Genomic DNA, 21,534 nt, shown 5'->3' on the forward strand with positions numbered 1-21,534 from the left:
CCTACAATCATACATAACACACATTAGTCTCGGCATTGTGGTCCTACCCAACTCCGGGGATTTGTTTCTACCATTGTGAGCAGAGAATACACGATTTACACAGACAAAAAATACTAACAAATTTATGATTGTTTGTTGTGTTGTTCGAAGAGTACATACCACTTTCAACACAAATCTCAATTTCATTTTGATCATTCCCCTGAAGAACAACCCTGAAATCTCCTTCCAAAAGTGGTAACAAAACCACGTAGGTAGAACCATCTTGCCATTAAAATAATGTAGAAGAAAATGAGAACATGCTAGACAAAAAACAAACAACAGATGAAGAAGTTATTTGCTAAAGGAGTATTCAAATATAAAACTGTTAAGATATATGAACCCGTAAAGATTATCTTGTAAGAGAACCGTTGCCCGTCGTATGCTACGTTTGGTTTTTTCCTCAGACTCTCAGAAACATCTTTGTTAGCCTCATATCAACATAGCATACTTCATTTATTTGCTCTGGTGTAAAAGCTTGTCGTGCCTATCAGCAAACCAAAACACCAAATCAATATGGTTTTAACGAATCAATTCCTAATTGTGGATATTCATTGGTAAGCTATCTTAAGTAACATGACTAATTTGCAAACAATAAAAAAACGTTTTTGCTTCTTAAATGAATTTCTCAATATGTTTTGCTGGGCGGTGAGTTTCACGAAATCACAGTGCGTAAAAGCAAATTCAGCACGTTGAAGCTTCAACAAAATCACAGGTCCACAAGCCAAACATATTAGTTTCAATTTGCAATTGGTGACTTTTAAGCTATAATGGGTAAATTAACCTCAAACTTAACAGCTAGGCTTCTCATAGAATATGTAAAATGAGTGTATACAGTCTAATGAAATTCTTTTTTCCCCTCATCTCATGCATCAAAATCACTACAATAAAACCGCCAGTCACTAACAATAATTAAAAAAACAAACAACGAAATCGAATTGAATGCGAAAGCCAAAATTACCTCAAGCAATAGATCAATAACACGCTCCATCTGAGCACCAACGGGGGCTTTACGTATATTATTAATCTGCTGAAGCCTCTCAGTATCATTTGAGAATTTAACACCAGTTTTTGAATTTCTTCCATTTGATGAAGCATTTGCAGCCACCACCGGAGTATTAGGTTTTCTGCTACCAACTTTGCTCGACGCAATTCTCAAGAGTGTCGATTGACACTTCTCTTGTTGTTTCTTGAACCTATCTAGCTTTTCCGCCACAAACATTCAAATGTGCTTCTCCACCATGACACAATGTGTGGCTTGACACTATATCAGAAGTTCGTCGCAATCATCATCAACACAAAAACTAACGCTGCATATAGTGATGGATCAATTCAATATAATTCATTCCACTGAAATAACTCATTAAACCTAAATCTATTAGTCCTTCAGAGAAAGTACAAACTTTTTGGGAAAAGGTTACCGAAGTATCCAAAGTTTCAAACATTTGTACATGTTTCTGTCTCCTTAAGATTATTGTGCTGCTGTAGTGTCAATTTATATCCTTTCTTAATGTTCCATACATGATATCACCATGTATCTTCTTCAGCGCTACCCAAACTTGCCAACAATTTCTGATTCAAATGGAAGCATTATACTTAATGTTCTGTCAAAATTGCCATCCTTCTAAATATGCACAAAGGAAGAAAAAAAATCAAATCTTAAAAACGCAATTTTGAAGAGATAAAAAAAAGTTCACATTGCATGTATTTTACAGAGAAATAAACAAATGGTTTTCACATGAAAAAAAAATGAAACATTGGTACTGACCTGCACTTTTATATCATAGTTCCAATCTCACGGAACCATCAATCCTACAAACTTCAAAACCCTTATTCAGTAAAATATTAATCCATTTTATTGGGCACTTTAGTCCACTAACTAAAAATTCAAATATGATATCATGATATAGCGTAGTTCATCCAAATAAATTGTGCATTTGAACAAAATATGACTGTGAGTGGTTTCAAAAATTCCAAATCATGGTTCATCATCAAGATTAATTCAGTTTAATGAACCATGTAACATGCCATTGAACATGTTTATCAAAGGTCTAGAAAAGTTACAAACCAATTGTTTAGCATACTTTAATTTCAGGAATCAAACTTGAAGTCTGAAAGTAAAGCAATGCAAAGCCTAAAATTCAAAACTTAATGTTGTTGCACATGGGAATCCCAATTTGGAATCAAAACCAAATGAATGTCAACCCAATTTTTAACACAATGAAACAATCATCAATGGAAGTAACCAAACAAAGGCTAACAAACAATGTAACAAAGCACAAACCTTCTTGTTCCACTTTAATTTCAAACAGGACAACAAAGCTATAAAATTGAACAAAAAGTTTGATATCCATCGAAGGAGTTTTAAGTATGAAGTTCAGGGTTTGATCCTTGGAAACTAACATATATCTATCCAAAAAAAGAAAGAGTTGACTACTCACATTGTTTTTCCATATGCTTTGCCTATCTCACTTGAGACTGTGTCACTCAACTTGGTATAGAAACTTGCAACAAACCCAAGTCTCCAAAGCTGAGAAAAAGCCGCTCCTCCAACTCCAAAAATTGTGAGGAAAGCACAAACGCAATCGGCAACACTATATCCAATTACACTCCCTGGACCCCTTCTTCCTTTTCTTTTCTCAGCAACCCCTTTTGTTCCAGCTGTACCCTAAACAAACACCAAACCAATCAACTCTAAAGTATAAAAAGCATCAACCCTAGAACCAAAAACAATGAAAATTTTCATATCCATTATCATAATTGCATAGACAACACATACTGTGTGTCCTTGTAGAACTTGAATTTCCCAAACTCAAATCCAAATTGTGATCTGCAGCATTACCTGATGATATGATTCTGTCATTTAATAATGCACTTAATTATTAATTAGCTTTAAGTGAATTTGAATAATTAAAATGTAAACAAACACTTCCAATTAAAAGTGCTAGCCAGAATTAAGTTCATTATCAAAATGAAAACAGGAAAAACACCCCAAAATTCTACAGACCTTAATAAACCAAATCAAGTTCGTAGTCCTACCTGAGTGGCTTGGTGAAGAAGTCATCTGCTTGATCTTTTAACTACCAGTGACAATCCAAGATTCAAGGACTCTAAATCCAATTTTCCAAATGTCTGATCCTATAAAAGAACCAGAATTATACAGCTTGGTTAAGGCGCATATGGTTCATGGTCCATGTGGTTTAACAAACAGAAACTCACCTTGCATGAGAGATGGGAAATGCTCTAAATACTATCCTAAGAAATTCCAATCAGTAACAATTGTCGATCAAGAAGGAATCCCTGTTATAGTAGAAAATATGGGATATCAGTCGCCATTTACCATAACCGAGAACATAAAAACTATCAACGCAATCTGCCATAGCGCCGTAGTGACAGATATTCCATAACAATGCTAAGAAAAAGCATTAGAAACAAATTAATTTTTTCCAGAATCTCACCTTACAATATGTCTGGACGTTGTTCACCTTATAAATTGTGCAATCTCACATTTCCTTCTCATGTGACTTCTTTTTTTATTAATAAATTGTGCACCTTCTCTTGATTGACCAACCTTTTAGCATCTTCAAAAGCCTATATAGAACAAAAATGGAATCACATTTCTCTTCCATCAAAAGTGCTACAACAATAACTATTTATACCTTAACCACTAAACACCACTAACCTTTGGTTCAGATTGTTTAAGACACTTTATCAAGTTCAACACCACTAACTTGATCAGTACCATCATCATTCCCTTTGTACCTATACCACCTAAAACACAATACAAAGTAACCCAAATTAACAACTTAAACTTGCCATATCAAGTTGCACAAATTAATCTCAAATTGCAATCTGCAGCTATAAACTTAAAAATCAGGAGGGAGATCCGCAAGCTTGTTGCTGACAGCAGGCACCTTAATGGATTTATTCACTCTATGCTTCCTGTCAAGAACACGTCAAGTTATAAATATCATATTATTACGGTTTCTTAAACCTTTAAAGTAACAGAAAATAACTATTAATGTAGCAACCATAAGAATTACCTCTTCAAATTTCTCCTTCTCATTTTGCACATGATTTGAGGTTCCACTCCCCTCCCTCAAATTCTGAAAAAGAAATACCTACCAAAAAAAGATAACTATAGAAACCATAGTCACAAACCAAGAAATGAAATCCACCAAATCAAGGACATAATTGAATTCACACAAGGGAGACAGAGAAAGGTAATAGCAAAGAAAGAATTTCTTTATTGGTCATGTGTTGGAGATAATACTGGGAATTTTTTTTTATGGCGACCAATTGGTTAAATTTTTGGAAAATATTAGACATTTAAGAACCTCAATTCTGCTATCAATTGCTAATTCTTCAAAAACCATTTTAAAAAAAATGATACATCATAAAAGCCTATTTTTGTTACGGCAATATGAGTAGTAGACATATAGATGACAAATATGTTTTCACAGAATGTAGAACCCTATAAACTTTGCTACTTGCATAATCATAAGCTTTATAGAAAATACCTATTTGATGTAGAGCATGAACTTCGGCAACAGACCTGACGAGTTCCCGTTCAAAGTTTCATATCCTACCCTCAAGTTTTTATTTTTTATTTTTACAATTGAATAAAAACTCATTTGTGTAAAATAAATCACAATTTCAACTTAATGAATTTAGTGGTACACATCATATTCATTGTTTTAGGTCTCTAAAACTGCAACATTGTGGCTTAAAAAATCTTAATATACATCATGCTAGGATTAAAAAATGAAGATATTTGACAGATAAAAATGCAACAAATGATGCTTGTTAAGTGATACCAAACTTCAAAACAACTTATATTCATAGTTGTTCGTTGGCAACTTAAAAATACCTATTGTTAAGTGATACCAAACTTTAACACATCAAAACAACTTATATTCATGGTGGTTCAGCACAAATTCCTACTTCTGCCCCCAACTTCAAAATCGTCTACAGAAGTCAAATCTGGACCAAAATCAATGAAACTGGTACAAAAACGTCCGGAATTTCGTTAGCTAACCATAGCATCAAAAATCACTTGATTCCAAGTTACAGGGAGTGAGTTCTTACCGTTTTAGTGGAGCCCTGTCCCAAATACGGGTTTCACCAAACTTCTTCCAAAAACAGCTTATTCCTAGCTTGTATCCCAATCAGCAGCCTAATTACAATTTATCCACTTCTGCCCTTGCCCTAATCCTCCATAATCACTTTCTGTCAGCTTCTAAAACAGCTCAATTATGATTTAAGCAATTCTGTCAACTCCCAAAATAGTTTATCAGTTCACCAACTACTCATATGGTAACTTAAATATAGCATTGGTAATATAAAGAACACATAACCATACCTGCAACAACTTGTATTCCAACTTAAGCTTCTGCAAAACAACTTAATGGACAACTTATTGCTTCTAAAGACTTCAATTTTAACCCAAACACTAAAACATCAATTCAAACATACCCCACAACAACTTAATTGCTACTTTCTAAACAATCTGATGGCAATAGTTCAAAACTATACAAATTGAGAAATTTAATTTCACATAGATGAATTAAACCCAAAATTGCAAAGAAACAAACCAAAAACCTAAATTTTTGAATTAAAAGCACAAAACTCATTCAATCTGAGACATGCATGGCCTTAGATTCAAGAAGGAATAAGAAAATCACCTCTTTGATGAAGAAGAAGAAGACGCCGACCCTTCTTTCTCTATTCCCGTTTCCTCTTTCTCTCATCCCCCTTCTTCCTCTCCCGTTCCAATCTCTCGTCCCCCTTCTTTTGTTTTGTTTTTTTTTTTTTCCTTTTCACATATATATAGGCAAGGGGAGTCCATTTACTAATTTACGAAAATGCCCTTATTAAGGGCAAAATTGTAATTTCCACGGACATTGATTTTCCTATCTAGTTTAGTAGATAGGCAAGGGGAGCTCCAATTTGTAATTTACCAAAATGCCCCCACAAGGGCAAAATGGTAAAAAGAAGGGACAATGATTTTCTTATTTAGTTTAGTAGATAAAGGATGATTATAAGAATATATATGTGTGGTTCGTGTAATTTTTATTAGTAATCAAAGGTATAAAGCTTGATAATTAGGGTTTCTAAATTACAATTTTTATTTAGTAATTAGTATTATACGCATATGTTTTTCTTCTTCTTTTAATTCGATGAATTGAATTGATGAGTTATTTAATTAAGTTTAATTGATGAACTAATTGACCAAGTGTAATTTGTGAAATTGATTTGTTATTCGAGGATGTGTAAAAGATGTGTTATTTGAAGATGTGTGATTTAAAGATGGGTTATATAAAGATGTGATCTTGTTATTTATGCACTATATGTGTTAATTATAATGCTTATGATGATGTGATGTTTAAGATGTTGTTGATTATCATTTGATGCTGTATTTATATGCTGCATATACTGCTGAGTCTTATTTAAGATGTAAGTGTCGGTCTAAGTCAAGAAGTTATAAGAGATGTTCATGATGTTGTCTAAGTTGTAGGAAGATTGAGTCCATTGCATACTCATTAAAGATGGGGGCTTGAGGCCTGGCAGCTTAATGCTCAAACTACGTTGGGGGCTTTAGGCCCGACATCTTTATGCTCAAACTACGTTGGGGGCTTTAGGCCCGGCAGCTTCATGCTCACTTGTTGAAGAGCCTAATTACGCTCATATATGTTGCTGAATGGTACCACATGCATTTGCATATCAATAAGTTTTTACGAAGGTTTAAGATGTTAAGAGTTGCATTGTCAAGTTGAGTCGCATCGTCGAGTCAAGTGTTGAGTTGAATAAGATGTCTGATGATTTTAAGATGATGTTTGCTTATGTTTTAAAGATGATATTTGATTATGAATTTGAATATGAAGTTGTTTATGAATTTGATTATGAAGTTGATTATGATAATGCTATGTTTGATAATGCTATGATGTTTATGATTAATATTTGACGATATGTGATGATGTTTGTGATTAATATATGTGATGATGTTCGTGATTATTATTTGATGATATAAGATGAAATATATGACTAATGTAGGAGATTAATGATGCTAGTTAATGAAGTTTAAGATATGTTAATGATATTTAAGTTGTTAAATGTAATTTATGATTTATAAGCTTGATATTATTGTTTGAGAAATCTCACCCCTTCTGCTTGAAAATGTTGCTCTTCGTATGGGTAACTTGCAGGTAATCAAGATTAGCTGCGGTCGTGGGTGACTATCTCTCACTGTGTCCTTAGGTGCTCTGATACGTAACGGGATGGGGGTTTTGATACTATTTTCTGTTCCTTTACGTATTACTTTTGAAGTTTACGAATTATTATTGAACTAAGATTTATGATACTTTTATGATGAGGCCTGCGTGCCAAGACTATTTCTATTGTTAAACTAAATCTGCTGCGAAGTTTTTAAATATTATGTTGATGAATTTTTGAAGGATAAATTATTATCTATTTTGTTAAAATTTTATGAATAAAGAGATGTAGCATTCCGTTTATGTGAATTACTCTGATAATTTATTATGAAATTTCTATGTTGGGAAAACGGGGTGTTACATCAGGCCATAGAGTGCTTTATGTAATTTGTACACCATATGCTCCTTCCCATTTACTTCAAATCTTGGTGGTTGTGTAACATACACATCTTCATCCAAAGGTCCATTCAGAAATGCAAATTTTACATCCAGGTGTGTAGTGACCAGTTTTTGCTGCTTGCAAGTGCCACTACCAATCTTATTGTTTCTAATCTAGCAACAGGAGCAAATACTTCATTATAGTCAACACCATATCTCTGTAAGAAACCTCTAGCAACCAATCTGGATTTGTATTTAGAAACTGACCCATCAGGATTCAGTTTTACCTTGAAAATCCATTTGACATCTATGGTTTTCTTCTTCTCAGGTAACTCAACAAGTTTCCAGGTGTTATTCTTCTCAATAGCTTTGATTTCTTCAATCATAGCTTTCTTCCAAACTTCAGTTTGAATTGCTTCTTTGTAGTTTAGAGGTTCTGCATCAGCCAATAATGCAAAGTGAATGAGTTCACCTTCATTATTCACTGCACTATCAGGCAATATCTCACAATCTTCCAATCTGCTTGGAATATGCATGTTTCTTTGTGGCCTCAGGATTGGTGGTGTGACTTGATCATCATTAGAATCAACTTCAGAATCAGCTGCAATCTCTTCATCATCTTGAGCTACCTCCATATCTTCATCAGATGTTTCACTCTGATCTGATTCAGTGAAGATATGTGAGTTCACATTCTTAATCTCAGTGTCAATCTCCCATCTTCAGGCTTCATTGTCATCTACTATTACATCCCTGCTAATGTGAACTTTCTTACTTATTGGATCATACAACTTGTATGCTCCAGTTGAATGATAACCAAGCAAGATCATTTTCTCACTTTTATCATCCAACTTGCTTCTCTTAGCATCTGGAATGTGCTTATAGCAGATAAATCCAAACACTTTCAAGTGTTTGACACTTGGTTTTCTTCCACTCCAAGCTTCTTCTGGCACTTTGTTCTTCAACTTCTTAGTTGGACATTTGTTCAAAATGTAAGTAGCTCTACTGACTGCTTCTCCCCAAAACATATGAGGCATATTCTTCTGTTTCAACATACTTCTGGCCATGTCAAGGATTGTTCTATTTCTTCTCTCTGCCAAGCCATTATGTTGAGGAGTATAGGGAGATGTCACTTCATGAGATATACCCTCATTGCTGCAAAATTCTTCAAAACTCTTAGAGGTATACTCTCCACCACCATCTGTTCTTAAAGTCTTAATTGATTTTCCACTTTCCTTCTCAGTCAAGACTTTAAATTTCTTGAACACTTCTAAAGCTTCACTCTTTAGCTTTATAGTGTATAACCACAGCATTCTGGTATGCTCATCTACAAAGGTGATAAAGTACTTGCTTCCACCTATTGTAGGTACCTCAAATGGGCCACAAATATCAGAGTGAACAACCTCTAGAGCAGTATTGGACCTCTTAGGCTTCTCAGACACAAATGGGAGCCTACTTTTCTTGCCCTTCAAGCATGTTTCACAGGTTTTCTTATTTGCATCCAAAACTGGTAAACCAGATACTAAATTCTTAGTTCTTAAGTATGATAAGCTTCTAAAATTTAGATGACCATACCTCATGTGCCATAACCAGTTTACACCTTCATCAGAAGCAGCTGACATACACACATCTTTGGCATTTTGAATGCTGCACAGAAAGGTTCTATTCTTTGTTAACTTTGACTTCAGTATCAGATTCTGTTGCTTATCATATAGATTCAAGGTGTTGCCATGCATAGTGACTGAAAATCCCTTTTCAATCAGTTGCCCAGTACTCAATAGGTTGCATTTCATTCCTGGAACCAGTAACACCTTCTCTATCAATGCATTTCTTCCATCCTTCATCTTTATAGCAATGTCACCAATACCTTCTGACTCAAGATTTCTGTTGTCTGCAAGTCTAACATTTGTTTTCCTTGAGGAATCAAAGTTAATCAGCCATTCTCTACGTCCAGTCATATGATTGGAGCACCCTGAATCAAGGTACCAATCTTCACAAAGTGAATTTCCTTCACATGTAGTAGCCATCAGCAAAACTACTTCAGAATCTGAACCATCTTGTGCTATGTTTGCCTTTTCTTCACCTTTCTGATTTCTCTTTCCATCTTTCTTGTGCCAACATTCATCAGCATAGTGTCCAAACTTATCACAGTTGTAACACTGAATCTTTCTCTTATCAAAATCTTTCCTTTTGTTCTGATTTTGACCAGAAGTTGCACCAGACTTTGAGTTTTCACCCTTTTCATTAGGCTTACCCCAATTTACCTTCTTGGATCTTCCTCTCCCTCTTTGCTTTGAATTCTTGTCATTTCCATCCTTCTTGGTGGTTTGTGCTTGCAGAGCTTGTTGAGCACTTCTTTCTGAACTTCTTTCAATCACTAACATCTCATGAGCTTCAAGTGATGATTGAAGTTCCTCAATCTTCAGAGTTTTTACATCTTTGGATTCTTGTATGGCAACTACTATGAAATCAAATTTAGATGTGAGAGATCTCATTATCTTACCCACAACTTTTTGATCTGAAACTTCTTCTCCACATGCCTTCATCTGGTTCACTACAGATTGCAATTTGGAGATGTAATCACTGATCCTCTGATCTTCTTCCATCAGCATCAACTCATACTTTCTTCTCAATGACTGAAGCTTCACTTGCTTCACATTGTCACCTCCTTCATAGTATTTTGCCAGAATATCCCAAGCCTCTTTGGATCTTGTTATCTTTGAGATCTTCTCAAAGTGATTAGAATCCACATTCTGTTGGATGTAGAACAACGCTTTGCAATCTTTCTTCTTTTGTTCCCTGAACGCAGCTCTTTGAACATCAGTTGCATTTGCAGCAAGATCTTCATATCCATTCTCAACCAATTCAAGAACATCTTGCGCGCCAAATAGCGACCTCATCAATGCACTCCACCTTTCCCAATTCTTCCCATCAAGAACCAGTATATTTGTACCAAAACCTCCATTGTTGGCCATGATTGCTTCGCACGAAACCTTTGAATCTTCACACTTCACTCGTGTTTCCCAGAAAATTCACCCCTCACAATGTCTCTCGTGTTTCCCAGAATGAAGAACCAGAGCTCTAGATGCCAATTATTAGCGCAGCAATGGTTTCTTGGTGCACAAGCAATTTCAAAAAAACTAGGGTAGGGTTTCAATGGAGAAGATGAAGTTGGTTAAAGGTGTTGATGAGTTTGTTATGATTGTGAGAGAGAGAGAATATTGAAGAAAAATTGTATTCACACATTGTTATGAAAGAGTTACAAGCATTTATATATATACAATGACTTAGAGATTAAGTCTCTTGTAACTAACTATTAAATCTTTGTAACTAGCTGTTAAATCTTTGTAACAAACTAAACAATCTCTGTAACAAAACTAAACTCTTTGTAACAAACTAAACTCTTAAGTGTTTGCTAATCATGATTATGGATTAAAACACACAAACTAATAGTTCCCACCATCGGCTCAACTTTTTTTTTTATAGGGTTAAATATATTTTTAACCCCTTTAAATATTCTAACTTTCCATTTTAGTCCTTCCAAAAATTTCTTTAAATTTTAATCGCTTTAAATTTTCTGTTATCAATTTCAGTCTTTTTTTAAAAAAAATAGTTCACGTCCCACATTTTCAAGTGATTTTTCTACGCCGTGTCATTATTAAGACCTTAAAATATCATTAACTTATAAACTTAACTATTTAATCTTTAATTTAAAGTATAGATAAATTAATAAAGATTAAATAATTAAACCAATGACATTTTAAGGCCATATCAATGACATGTCATAAAAAATATGTCACTTAAAAGATGCAGGGTGAACTATTGTAAGAAAGCAGAGACTAAAATTGTTAAGTAAAAATTTAGAGGTATCAAAGGTTTAAAAGAGGAATTAAAAATAAAAATTATAGTACTTAGAGGAACAAGAACTTATTTAACCTTTTGTGAAGGAAAAAAAAAAAACAAAACTTTTTTTTGACAAAACTTATTTGACCTTTGTTTTTTATTTTTTTTTTTGGTGGAAAATTTGACCTTTGTTTTAACCAATTTTTTTTATATAAGAGACCACCAGCTCAATTCTAACGATATAAGAGACCACCAAGACTACAGTTTTGTCAAAAATAGGGGACAAAAACTGCATTTAAGCCTAAATTTTAATGTTCAGTACTAGAAAATTAACTGAACATATATCACTGGTGTTTTCAAACAAAACAGTTTAAGTGAGAAACTGTTTCTTTATACTTAAATGGTCAGAATGAATGAATAAATCAATTAACAGTAGAATACAAAAAAAAAAAATGATTAGTAATTACAACATATTAAATTACCCATTTAAATACAGCTCAAACCTCATAATCAACAGAGTTATTAATTATAGCTACAAAACTTTGATATCTACTCACAACATTCTGGTTTGTGTTCTTTCTGCAGTTTCTCCCAAAGGCATAACACCATCCTTGGATTTTGATAATGCGCAAGTACATAATTTGAGTCACATCCAGCATTGTAAAACCTCTCATCATTCTCATAATGAACTTCTTTTCCACCATTCCTAAATTGTTCAATCCATATGCCCATGGCAACATCTTCTAATTTAAAGAACTGTGAATAAATAAATAAATAAAATGCAGCAGTTAATGGAAGGTACAAAAACATACCATATAGCAAGATGAATAGAAGAAAAATGCAATGATGGCAATTTAGCCTTTTGCGAATACATATTTAAGATGATACTTTGTGTATGTCCATTTAAGTTCCAATTCTTTTAACATAAGTGGTTCCCAGGAAAATATGTGATATTAAGTGTGATTTGATTCCTCTTAAAATTTGGATCGGGCCTAACTCAATCCTTACAAAACCGTAAGGTGAGAACTGCCCCCATTTATAAGTTCATTTTCAGACCTTCTCATCCAATCAATTTGAGACTCTTAATGCATATGTCATACGCCCAAGACTGGACATATGGAGTGTGACCCAAGTGTTCCAATAGTGAGTGGCCCAATGGGTTTTTGTTAGGTTTTAATGTCATCTTAAAATTTGGGTTGGGCCTAACTCAACCATTACAAATCTGGCTTGTAAGGTGAGAATTACCCCCACTTATGAACTCATTTTGTGGACTTATCTCATCAAATGTGGGACTCTTGGTGATTCCCAGTCCCAACAATCAAGTAAAGTATGCGGCGACCTTTTGACACTTCTAATACGAGAAAACCCTTAAGATATATCCTTGAAATATCCGAAAGATTATAACAAAACTTCATGATGGGAAAGGAGGAATTCTTCTTACTTTGAGTTTTCTTTCCTGGTGGCCAAAGACAACGAATTTTGCTATGTCGCGAGATATGACATATCCAGGACCATGTGCCCATGGTGGGTACGTATCATGTGACCATTCCTAAAATAACAATAAGATAATGATTAATAGAAAAATAAAAATTTATGGGAGGATACTAATTCAATTTATGAATACACACACACACACACACACACAGGTTAATACCTCGTCACTGATGTACCACTTGCTGTCCTTATCCCTATCAGGAGATGACTTAGAAGATATTAGACCGTACAAGAGGCCTTCAGATGGCTTCCCTTTGAGGCTGGAAAGCACTTCATCAATCCTTATGAAAGCATCATCATCTGTTTTCATGATGTATTTAGAAGGGATGATTTTTGTCTGCAATTAAAAAATAAATAACAAATAAGGTTGCATAGTAATAAATATAGTGATTTGACCACTAAATAAAAATCACTGCTTATTGACCAGCATTAACTAACAAATAAACAACAACAATCACAATATCTTCTTTGCATATGATGTTGATCAACTCACCCCCAAAATGCAAATTGCAATTGTCTTCAAAGAAATCAAACTATAATAATCAACAAAAGGCATTAATTGGATATCTCCATATGCTTGAGCTTCCGTCCATAATTCAAGATTAACTCTATTATTCTTATGCTGCAATCAAATGAAATAAAATGTCACAGAACAGTTTTTAACAAGAGAGGAATAATTTAAAGGAAGAAAACTTTGCTATAATATTGAATGCATGGTTTAGTCCACACTACAGCATTTGGTGGGTTAAGACTGTTAGAGTATGGCAGCTTTTAATTCAATTTCACCTATTGCCATTTTATTGTGCTAAAAAAATCATTTGATTCTTTTGATAATGAATTTCAGCATTCAGATATCACAAGTCTAAAATACATGACTTACAAGTCCAATGAAAAATCTGACAGCAACTTCACCAGAACGTACAGCCTCATATTGCATCCAGGACCTCCTCAGAGCCATTCGGCGCTCAAAGTTATTTCCGGTAGAGAATACTCCGATCAACAAAACAAGCCTTTTTCTAGGGATAGCTGGAGCCTTCAGGTTCTCAACATCAACAACGATATCATTATCTTCCGTAACAGGTAAACCTTTAGCCAGAACTGATAACAGACTTAAACTGCCTGCTACTTTAATCGTGCTGACTAACCATGGTTCAAGATTCTGCATCGACAAAAATATAAAATGTTGGAATGACCATTCCAATTATTTAATTTTTAGCAGTATTTATCTTCCTATATCATACCTCCCTATATGCAAAAGATGTTTCATGCCTTCCATTTACAGTCATATGAAATCCTTCTGACCCAACCCACAATGTGGCAGTGAAAGGATTAGCCTCAGAAAAAGGGAAATTAGCAGTTCTATGTGCACTTTCTGAGGAAATATTAGAAGGTATATCGCTAGTAAGTTGACTAGCATTTACATTCTCTTCGTTGTTACTTCTGACAGCTTGTACATTGCAGAGAACAAGATCATCAACTACATCATAGAGTTGGACAATTTAGAATTCACCACTAAAAGCTTCCCTCATAAAAAACTGCACTCAAGAATAAAAGGAAGCAAGATAGCATAACCTGAGGTGTTGCTAATGTAGTTACTACAGCCTACTAAGGAATGAAGATGGTATTTAAACAAGACATAATCCAAGCTAGGTTCGAATTATAAATCAATAGTTTTATATCCTCGACATAAAAATCACATATTTCTAGTTGGTTTTACCTTTTGTCCATTATAATTGCATGCAAACGAATTTAACATGTAAAGTTCTATCAATGATCATCACTTCTAACAATGAAAGAATCGTGAATATATGATAATCATGCTAAATATACCTTTGCGGATGTTAGCAGAACCATGAGCAGGGCATCTTTCCTCTTTCCCCCACCCAAAATCACTAGTCCATGTATTTTGAACAATATACGGCATCTCTGTCATGTTTTCTCCAGGAAGACTCACATTATAATGCAAGATAATTGGAGGATTTGGCTCCTCTTCTAGCTCTTGTCCAGCTAGCTCAATCTGAAAGCTACTGTTTTGTCCATTAGGGATGCCGATCAGTGTAATAGAAGAATCTACGACCAAACCACAAGGGAGATCCAGTGTGATTTCACTATCTGTCATTGTCTTGCCAAGTTTGGTCACAGAGAATGGACAGTTTTGATTTTCTGGGCCGTCTATCTTACTAATCTTCGAGGCTTTGTCGTTTTCAACAGTCGACAGCAACTCTTTCCAAGCTACAGAAGCCTCTTTAACTCCTTGAGCTATTTCGGGTAAAGCATCTGACCTCGACAGCAACAAACGTAAATGTGTCCAAACAAGTACAACATTCATTGCTTGTTCAGATAAATTTTTCGTGTCATACAGATCATCTAGCCCTGTGACATGTATCAAATGTGGCCGTTTTGTTGGTTTTGGTGCCATTTTCTGATCTGCATCGAAAGAGGTTACTACTGCAACGTTGCTGTTTTCTTTAATAGAATCATTTGGTGGTGAATGGTTATTGAAAAAACTGTATGCTGACTGTTTTGCTGACTGCTTTTGTGGCTGAATTCCTTTAAGACTGTACAGTAGAAACAACGTCATACCTAAAGCCATGATAAAAAGGCCTCCATACCACTTCTTCATTTTCAATAAACCCTGAAATAAATATAACCGTTTCTGCAGACAAAGAATTTGACGAGTCTCATCATAAAATGAATAAAAAAGTCATCTAGGAGTACACAGCCCCGACACTTGAGATTGAAAGCGTGTTCGGTGTCCAACACTAACACATGTTGTTACATTCAATCCCTTCTATTTTCTTAAATTATTACTAGTGTCTACGTGTCAGTAGTGTTGTGTCTGTGTCAGTGTTTCGTAGAGAGTCACACACACACGTAAAGAAAGAACGAAAGCTAATTGACAAGGTTAATTTAACATGATCTAATGTGTGGATCATGATGAACTAGAACTATCCCTAATTTTATGCCTTTTTGCAAAATGCAACAAATAATGGAGGAAGGAGCCATTTCTAGGATATTCAAACCTCACAACGGGGACTCCTATATCATAATAAGGCATTATAGAAAGTAACCTATTCTACTTCACATACTTTTTTTTAATTAATGTTAGTGATTAATTAGTAGTTAGATTAATATTTACTCATTCGTCCGAGTTTGATTGAATCTAGGATCTCCAGCTTCGTATTCCTTAACTCAAATCAGTTGAGCTACCCAACCTCCAAATATTGAAAATGTAATATGAACAATGAGCATGAGTAATTGTACACTCCAGAAAAATAGATAGAAAATAAAATAAATGAATCAATAGAGTTTACATTATTGAATCTTAATTGACATGGTTTGAACAAGAAACAAGAAAGTTTGAATGAAAGTTGCAAAAAGTAAAACAGTTGAATGAATGCAAGTAAAGTGTAGTGTTATTTGCTACGCTCATACCTTGATGTTGTGCTGAATAAACCTAATTCAAATGTTTGAGTAAAGAAAAGCGCAAGATCCGCATATGTGAATTTGAAAGAGAAAAGAGCAGTACTTCAGAAACAAAGGAAACTCACCAGCTCCAGCTCCAGGTGTGAAACACTCATACCTATTCACCACCATATTCATAACACCGATTCAACAAATTAGTAAAGAAATAAATACTAACGTGGTTGAAATTTTTAAGGCACATTCTAGCTTGTAAAGTGCGCATCTTAAGGAACTAATTATAAAAATACTATACGCATAAAAAGTTGTGCATTCAACTTCTTAAAAGTTGTCGTGTTATATTTTTTAATACAAAGTTTGCTCTTTTTAAACAGCTTAACATGCACCTTAAAATTACAAGGTAGCATGACCCAATTTTCTATAAACTCAAAAGGATTTTAAATTTTATTTTCTATTATCATTTTATTTATGTTTAACTAACCAAAAGATAGACTTTTTGCTCTTTTGTTGAGTCAAAGTTGAAAAATGTGAACGGTGTTCTTTTATGAAATTTTGATTTTGATTAAAGATAAAATATAAATGCGTTGAAAAATGTGAACGGTGAAATTTTGATTTTGATTAAAGATAAAACATAAATGTTTTTTTGCTTTCAAATTATAACAAATCAAACTAATCATGATTATCTATTTCAATGACCCCAACAAATATAACAAAAATAATATAATTTAGGCCAAATACCTCTCTGGGTCCTTTAAGTTTCACGTTTGTAACAGATAGGTCCTTTAAGTTTCAAAGGTTACAGATAGGTCCTTTAAGTTTCTAAGGTTTCAGATAGGTCCTTTAAGTTTCGAGTTTGTTTTAGATAAGTCCTTTCTATCAACCTCCGTTAAGGACCTATCTGAAACCTTAGAAACTTAAAGGACCTATCTGTAACCTTTGAAACTTAAAGGACCTATCTGTTACAAACGTGAAACTTAAATTGTTATTTTTTTGTAATGAGAATAATTTTCTTTATATACATTGCGTGTTTTTCCTGGTAGAAATATACACAGCAATAATTTTGATATATTCAAAATATAATAATCTTTGTATATTCTACCAAAAAAACAATAATAATTTTGATAAACGCTCTCTCATACTCAAATTATGTTTTTACTCTATTTCTCTTTATCCTTCTCTTTGTTGTTATTGTGTTTTTACTCTATCTCTTCATCTTTCTCTCGTTTTTTATTAATAAAAAGAAAAAAAAATATTATTTCAAAACTTATCTCAAAATAGTTGTACAAGGATGATTACTGAATATTTTTCCTCAGTTTAGATTTTTTTTATGTTTTGAGAAATTTTAGGACGGTGCGTGTTAACTTGCGCAATAGGTGGGTTGTCGGATTGATCCTATAATATATTTGCGTGTAATTTCCGATCCATTAGCAATCATTCTCATATTTTTGTCCAAATTACACAAATATTTTGTTTACTCCCTCCGTCCCGGAATATCTGACCCATTTTCTAAAAAAAAATGTCCCAAAATAAATGAGTCATTTCAATTTTCAATACAACTTTCATCATTCTCAATACAATATAACTCTAATTAATACTACTTTCATCATTTCCAATACAATATATTCTACTTTTCCCTTTATTTATACATTTTTCTTAATCTGTGTGAAAAACCAAACTGGCTCAGATAAAACAGGACGGAGGGAGTATTATAAGAAGAGAAATGATATTTTGACAACCACTTTTTGACAACTTTTGGACAACTTTCTCTCTCATACTCACATGATGTTGTTATCCTCTCTCTTCCTTTTTCTCTCTCCATTGTTTTTGACCAATAAGAAGTGAGAAAAACAAGGTTGTCAACAAAGTTGTCATCAAATGGATGTCAAAATATCATTACTCTTATAAGAATCGTGTTTGTGAGTCGAACTTTCGGAGACTCACTATGGTTATAGTAAATATTAAGGTGTAGCCAATGTAAATATAAGTATTTACAAATCATATATCCAAAAAAATTCACGTTATCATCAAAATTTATTAAATCCACATCATCGCTACATGAGTCAATATTTATTGGCAAAATTACACAAATATTGTACACTTCTTTTGTAAAAAACCAAAATAGATTTTTTAATCGACTTTTTGTAAAATCCATCCCTTGAAGACGATTATCGTTATATTGGCAATCTAAAGAATAACTTAAGATGAACATAATAATAGTTATAAATAAAAACTGAAACCATCCATCCAATGAAGACCAGAAACTAACACTTACATTTGTCGGGGATTAGAATGACCAAAAAAAAAAATGTATACCGCATGAAATAAACAAGTGTCAATGCCACTTCAAGGTTTTCATCCATTATACGACTTATTTCCTTTTTCTTATTTTACCGACACAGCCGATGACCAACTCCGACAGAGTCGGCGGTTTAAATTTGGTGTAGTTTTTATTTTTTTTGAGGAATTATATTTGGTGTAGTAAGACAATCAAATTTTTAATATTTGTAGTAAGACAGTAAAATTTAAAAATTTGTTCATAATTAGTAGTTAGACAATCAAATTTTAAAATTTTGTTTATAATTTGACTTTTTACACATCGAGACAATCAACTTTCTTTTGTAATTTTTAATACAATTATTTATCTTTTTTTTTGTTGAGGGAATTATTTATCTTTTTCTTATAATACCATTAATCATTTTTTATTTCCCTCCTTGCAATATATAATTAAGAGTATTATTATTTTTTTTAGGGAATAATTAAGAGTATTATTGAAAATCAATAATATCACAGAATTTAAAATGCCAAGTAAATTACGAACGAAAATTATCCTGCAAATGCAACAATTAAAAAAAAAACTGAGTATTTTTTTTTTAATCACAAAGTATTTCATGATTTCTCTTTAAATACTCAAATATCCATTCAATTGAAACAACAATTTGAACGAGTTACTATGTTGATAAAAAATGCACATGAACACATAAATACAAATTTCATATCTTTTTAATCAACGACTCACTAATAGTCAATACTGTTGTGGGTTTGATCCTCGACGCACGGAAATCTCTAATAATACTAGTCAACAACTTATTGATCCAATACATGATTTAGGGGTCTTTGGCCAATTCAACTTTTCATACTATTTATTCCATTCAATTCTATCCATTTATAGATAACCAAACACAACCTAAGTTTTTCTCCCTACAATTTATGAAACACCTTTTTTTACAAGTATTATTGTTAGTGGTATATTATATGATTTATTTTTTCTAATTTGGTAATGAGTTGGCATCTGTTTTGTGTGATTTCTTGCTCAGCCGAAATGTAAGAGATCACTCTTTATCCCAGGGTAAAGTCCTAACATTTATTAATGATGGATCATACACAAACATTCAAAAATTGCATCTTCAAATGGAGGAACGCGTTTATGATAAATTTCGAGGTCATGCAGAGCAGCCACACATCATTGAGTTTTGCTCAATATATCAAAATTTGAAAAGGGCATGGAGGTGGACAAGTAAAGGTCCTTACTATGAGCTGTGATTTTTATATGTACAACGAAATTGTTTTCCTTCAATACTATACAAGAACTATTGGAGATGATACAGAGGACTAATGCCTACTCCCTAAGAAATTCATTGATTTAGAATCAAAACCCTCCCCTAACCAATTATTATTGGTTCGGTATATTGTTCTGGGAACTGACATTACTATCTCAATGGTAATAGACAGGAAAATGCAAAATATGATACTTTTCAAACCGAATAGCAAATGGGCTCTTCTATGCCACCATTGGTTGAACGGATGTCAGCAAGAATAAGATCAAACAGGAGGCTCTTCTACACCGCATTTGTTGAACGGATATCAGCAAGAATAAAATCAAACAAATTGATGACGTTGCGAAAGGGGGAAATTTGGCTGGGCAATTTGAGACAAATCCTTGACTATGTTGAATGTAGTGAAGCAGTATATGATGAAACTCAGTCCTAGTGATTGGAACTGCTTCCAAAACTCGAAGAGAGAGGAACTGATCCAGGCATCTGTTGTGGGGACCAGGGGCATACGCCTTCTTTTGGGGTTACATCTACACTAGGACCATCAACAAGTGGAGAATATGGCTTGGTTACTTTATTTTTCAGCATTCCCTGAATATCAATGGAAACTAAGTCAGAACTGAGTAATATTATGTCTAATATTTGGGAACAAATATATGTTCATTAGGCATGCTTATGCATTTGAGAGTCAGAGAAAAGTTTCCAAAAGTCAGTTTAGCCTGGTTCAGTTAATTAAATGCGAGAAGGATACCACAGGAAATACCTAACTAATAGACAAATGAATGTTAAATGAAGCACGATGAAGGGAATAAAAACATACTTTTGATGCACTTGGGCCATAAATGCTCAATGCATGGTCAATTGAAGAGTAGACTTGAAGAGCTTGATGGGATTCAGGGTTGCATTTTACAATGCGAACATTTTCTTTAACATCCAATGATCTAGACTTCAAATATAAAATGAGACGCGAAGGAGGAGATTTTGGGTTGTCTTTTTTTCCATGTGTCTGTTCCATTGCAGCCAAGTCATCCCACATTATATCCCATGCTATTGAACAAGGATCCTTTGCAGGGCTAAACTTCCTCTGAGCAATAATATTGGACGGTTGCTAACAACGAAAACAGATAGCTGATAAGTAACAGTGGATTGAAGAAAATGGGAATTCATTTATTGTTCAAAATCGTGAATACATACTTGCAGTAATATGACTCTTCTATGGGTAACCATGAGGATTTTCCCTTTTGGAAGCATGAAATGATCTTCATAAGCATCTGATAAAGCAAATTTTCCTCGAACTTTGAACAGATCAACCTGGCCAAAAAATGAACCTGATTCTGCCAACTGTAGTATGACCTTCACGACAAAATATGGCAATTGTTTAAAATTGAGCTCCCAAAATAGTCAAATTTCATACAAAAATCAAAAGATACAAAGGAATTGAGGCTCATTGATTGCACAACTCGCTCATGCAATATAACAAGTGAATTAGATAGCAATTTTTTTGAGAAGTCACAGCAGTGACCATATCCCCATGGAGCTTAGCATTCGAAGTTGTGTTCCTGTGACTAGAAGGTCACAGGTTCAAGTCGTGAGATTAAACT

The 21,534-nt window shown here is 33.7% G+C and overlaps 2 protein-coding genes and 1 long non-coding RNA gene across 9 annotated transcripts in view; all 3 read right to left on the reverse strand.

Annotated features, from left to right (window-relative positions):
• Positions 1–997: 997 nt before the first annotated feature.
• LOC146902772 (uncharacterized) lies at positions 998–5,856 on the reverse strand. 4 transcript variants are annotated; one of them, XR_015023866.1, is made up of 15 exons: positions 5,721–5,856; positions 5,399–5,428; positions 5,125–5,306; positions 4,907–5,039; positions 4,080–4,174; positions 3,951–3,978; positions 3,719–3,807; positions 3,495–3,627; positions 3,256–3,336; positions 3,076–3,174; positions 2,816–2,892; positions 2,478–2,704; positions 1,805–1,848; positions 1,440–1,660; positions 998–1,346 (listed from the first exon to the last, which is right to left on the reverse strand). It is a non-coding gene; the product is annotated as an uncharacterized LOC146902772 (long non-coding RNA). The 4 variants fall into 4 exon arrangements; XR_015023869.1 differs by lacking the exon at positions 2,816–2,892 and having other exon boundaries at positions 1,440–1,608; positions 1,805–1,855; XR_015023868.1 differs by lacking the exon at positions 2,816–2,892 and having other exon boundaries at positions 1,458–1,660; positions 5,399–5,439; positions 5,721–5,824.
• Positions 5,857–11,818: 5,962 nt separating this feature from the next.
• On the reverse strand, positions 11,819–16,565 carry LOC146902773 (Galactosyltransferase family protein). Of its 4 annotated transcripts, none has more exons than XM_085732343.1 (8): positions 16,511–16,565; positions 14,790–15,594; positions 14,201–14,436; positions 13,840–14,118; positions 13,453–13,581; positions 13,120–13,296; positions 12,907–13,014; positions 11,819–12,221 (listed from the first exon to the last, which is right to left on the reverse strand). In XM_085732343.1, exons 1-8 carry the CDS (start codon positions 16,538–16,540, stop codon positions 12,015–12,017), a joined length of 1,971 nt encoding a protein of 656 aa, XP_085588469.1. In that variant the 5' UTR covers positions 16,541–16,565; the 3' UTR covers positions 11,819–12,014. The 4 variants fall into 4 exon arrangements, with proteins under 4 accessions (XP_085588469.1, XP_085588468.1, XP_085588471.1 ...); XM_085732342.1 differs by having other exon boundaries at positions 14,790–15,615; XM_085732345.1 differs by having other exon boundaries at positions 16,395–16,565.
• Positions 16,566–19,889: 3,324 nt separating this feature from the next.
• LOC146902774 (calcium-dependent lipid-binding family protein) overlaps positions 19,890–21,534 on the reverse strand; it is a 50,580-nt gene continuing 48,935 nt past the window's right edge. The window contains exons 61-63 of the mRNA XM_085732346.1: positions 21,128–21,286; positions 20,754–21,041; positions 19,890–20,524 (exon numbers count right to left, since the gene is read on the reverse strand). Coding sequence (XP_085588472.1) covers positions 20,366–20,524; positions 20,754–21,041; positions 21,128–21,286 — 606 coding nt within the window. The 3' untranslated portion in view covers positions 19,890–20,365. The remainder of the gene's footprint in view (positions 20,525–20,753; positions 21,042–21,127; positions 21,287–21,534) is intronic.

Source organism: Medicago sativa, chromosome 8, assembly GCF_051527215.1.
Source record: "Medicago sativa cultivar Bolivia chromosome 8, Bolivia_mono, whole genome shotgun sequence".
NCBI classification, from domain to species: Eukaryota; Viridiplantae; Streptophyta; class Magnoliopsida; order Fabales; family Fabaceae; genus Medicago; species Medicago sativa.

Excerpts from the sequence above, each read along its gene's own strand:
- LOC146902773 (XM_085732342.1), bottom strand. The coding sequence starts at position 16,540 with ATGAGTGTTTCACACCTGGAGCTGGAGCTG. Across the intron at positions 14,437-14,789 it reads TTCTGCTAACATCCGCAAAG|TTGATGATCTTGTTCTCTGC; the intron begins GTATATTTAGCA and ends TCTATGATGTAG. Across the intron at positions 13,015-13,119 it reads AGTGGTACATCAGTGACGAG|GAATGGTCACATGATACGTA; the intron begins GTATTAACCTGT and ends TTGTTATTTTAG.